This window comes from Bubalus bubalis, chromosome 2 (genome assembly GCF_019923935.1).
Source record: "Bubalus bubalis isolate 160015118507 breed Murrah chromosome 2, NDDB_SH_1, whole genome shotgun sequence".
NCBI classification, from domain to species: domain Eukaryota; kingdom Metazoa; phylum Chordata; class Mammalia; order Artiodactyla; family Bovidae; genus Bubalus; species Bubalus bubalis.
The window spans coordinates 23,072,934-23,075,859 of record NC_059158.1 but is presented as its reverse complement, the minus strand read 5'-3'; the positions used below and the strand labels follow the sequence as shown (position 1 = coordinate 23,075,859).

Below are 2,926 nucleotides of genomic sequence, written 5' to 3'. Positions count from 1 at the left end.
TATATACTTTTATGTTCCAGGCACCTGTTATGATTTCAGCCACCTAATAGAATCTCTCTGCATGTTTGTTGTATGAATTCATAAATCACAGGAGACATGTAGAACTGACATGGCCACACATTCCTAATAGCCACATAAAATGATTTAACATTTTTAGAAAACAATACAGTCACATACTTAAAGCAGCTTAACATTTCACATGCTTTGTCTCAACAATCCCAGTCCATGGAATTATGAAGAGTAGAAATTCAATTTCTAGCATGAATGAATAATTGGAAAAAATATATATGCATAAAATAGGTGAATGGTTAAATGTATTATGATATGAATTCCATTCAATTCTGTGTATTCAAGAAAATTATATTAGTGAAACTACTTAAATATGCATAATAATTGTATATGTTTGTATCAGCATGTAAACTTGGCATTTAAAAGACAAAAATTTAAATGGACATTTGGAATTAAACAATTGGTGAGTGGAATTGTGGATAAATTGTCACTGTTTATTACTATTATTGCTGTAATTTTGTCTATGCTGTTTTTCCAAAAGTGCTGTGTTTGTTGGTATGACCTCATATGTGTTTGTGTCTGCATGTCTATATGTATTGGGAGGAAAAGGAAAGTAGTGGACCTACACTAAAATATTATATATAATTGTTTATTTTCTCTTAATTTGAAAGAATAACAAAAAGTCTTATTTCAGTGTCTAAAAGAGTGAAGATGTCAAATGAAGCATTTTCATTATGATTATGGTTATAGTATTTGGTTTATCAACAGGAAAAAAAGTGTTGTTTTTCCTCAACATTACTATATACATATTACATGAATGCTCAGTTGCTCAGTCATGTCTGACTCTTTGGCAGTCTTTACCATTTATATATAATGGATTCCAGTTATTAAATATGCTCCTTGTGTGTAATATTGGACAGCCATCAACCACAGGACAAAAATGTTTTTTTCCTGGTGAATTCACCACGCAACAGTAACTTTCTTAAAGCTCCCTTCATGGCTTCATTCCTCAAGCTGTAGATCATAGGGTTCAGTGTTGGGGGCACTACTGTGTAAAAGATAGATATGATAATGTCAGAAGCAGTTGGAGAATCTGAAGTTGGTTTTAGGAACTCAAAAATGCCTGTGGAAAGAAAAAATGACACAACAAAGAGGTGGGGCAGGCAGGTAGAGAAGGCCTTGGAGCGGCCCTCGGCAGAGGGTATTCTTAGAACTGTGGAAAAGATGTGCGCATAGGAAAGAACAATGGAGACGAAGCAGATGAACGCCAGCAGCGTCGTGAAAGCAGCCACTCCAATCACGCCTAGGTAATCACTGGAGCAGGAGAGCTTCAGCAACTGGGGGATATCACAGAAGAACTGGTGGATTATTTTGGCCCTACAGAATGTGATGGAGAATGTGGCAGCTGTATACAAGATTCCAGAGATGCCTCCACTCAGCCATATAGCTATCATAGCCCGCTTACAGGCTCTGGGATCCATAATGTCTTCGTAGTGCAGTGGGAGGCAAATGGCGGCATAGCGATCATAAGACATCACTGTGAGAATGGCCACCTCAACCCAGGCCAAAGATGTGAAGAAGAAAACCTGAAGCACGCACTGACCGTGGGCAATATAGCCATTGCCTGTCAGTGAATTGTCAATGGACTGGGGGACCGTGACAGAAATGAAGGACAGGTCCAGGAGCGAAAGGTGTTTCAAGAAGTAATACATTGGGGTTTGGAGATGTTGGTCCAGAGTTGTGATGGCGATAATCAGGAGGTTTTCTGCTAAGGTTAATAAGTATATTAACAAGAAAAGCAATGCGTGTAAGATCTGCAGCTCACGGTTGTTGGAAAACACCATGAGGAGGAATCCGCTCATTGCGGTTACATTTGCCATAACCATTTTGAAGGTACAAATTGTGTTGGCAGCTGGAAGATAAAGAGGATGGAGGAAATGCAGTAGAGAGATGTTAAAATATTCATTTATTTACAATGCTTCTTTCAACAATTAATTTTTGAGTACCTGTCATTCATCAGCTATGCCTTAGATGCTGGGGACTCAAAGGTGAAGATATGTATATCTTGTGTTCAGGGAGCTTACAGAAAACAAAAATAAACCTGAGTGCAGATGTGATCAGAGTCACTGGTCCTATCACAGATAAATGGTTGCATTTCTGCCACTAAAAACACTATTCCATTTCCACAAAGTGAAACTTGTTGCTTTGCTTTAAGTCAAGAACAGAAATTAAGTGATCAGTTCTTAATTAGGGGTTTCACAAAATTGGATAGATTATATTGCTCTATTTTAGTATTCTGAAGGGCCCTTTAGAGGAATTGTGGTTGGATGGGATGATATCTAAGGTTCTTCCCTGGCAAACCATTCTAATAAAGAGAAAGTTCCTATAATTATGAGGCCAACAACCAAATTATGCAGTGTTACTGCCTTTTCAGCTAACATTTTATTTAATAATCACATCTTGAAATCAAGAACAAAAAAACTTTTACAAAGGAATTACTTACATTTCACTATCAGATTTAGTGTTAATCTGTCTAGGGCTTCTTCTGGTACCTAACAGTTTTCTCTTTGAAATTTCATTTCATTTCTCTTCACATTGCCTTCAGCTAAAGTCATTAAGTATGTATTGACTATTTACTACATGCAAAGTGAAAGTGAAGTCACTCAGTCGTGTCCGACTCTTTGTGACCCCATGGACTGTAGCCTACCGGGCTCCTCAGTCCACGGAATTTTCCAGGCAAGAGTACTGGAGTGGGTTGCCATTTCCTTCTCCAGGGGATCTTCCCAACCCAGGGATCGAACCTGGATCTCCCGCACTGCAGGCAGACGCTTTACCGTCCGAGTCACCAGAGAAGCCCACTACATGCAAAAGGTATTTGCAAAGAAGAGGAAGAAAGAGTGATTGCTCTGAGGTCGCT

At 38.6% G+C, this 2,926-nt stretch overlaps 1 protein-coding gene across 1 annotated transcript; it reads right to left on the bottom strand.

Moving 5' to 3' along the window:
• Positions 1-932: 932 nt before the first annotated feature.
• LOC102415783 (olfactory receptor 14J1-like) lies at positions 933-1,895 on the bottom strand. Its single transcript, XM_006056121.4, has one exon. The coding sequence runs from the start codon at positions 1,893-1,895 to the stop codon at positions 933-935; it is 963 nt and encodes a 320-aa protein (XP_006056183.4).
• Between the last annotated feature and the right edge of the window lie 1,031 nt (positions 1,896-2,926).

Excerpts from the sequence above, each read along its gene's own strand:
- LOC102415783 (XM_006056121.4), bottom strand. The coding sequence starts at position 1,895 with ATGGTTATGGCAAATGTAACCGCAATGAGCGGATTCCTCCTCATGGTG.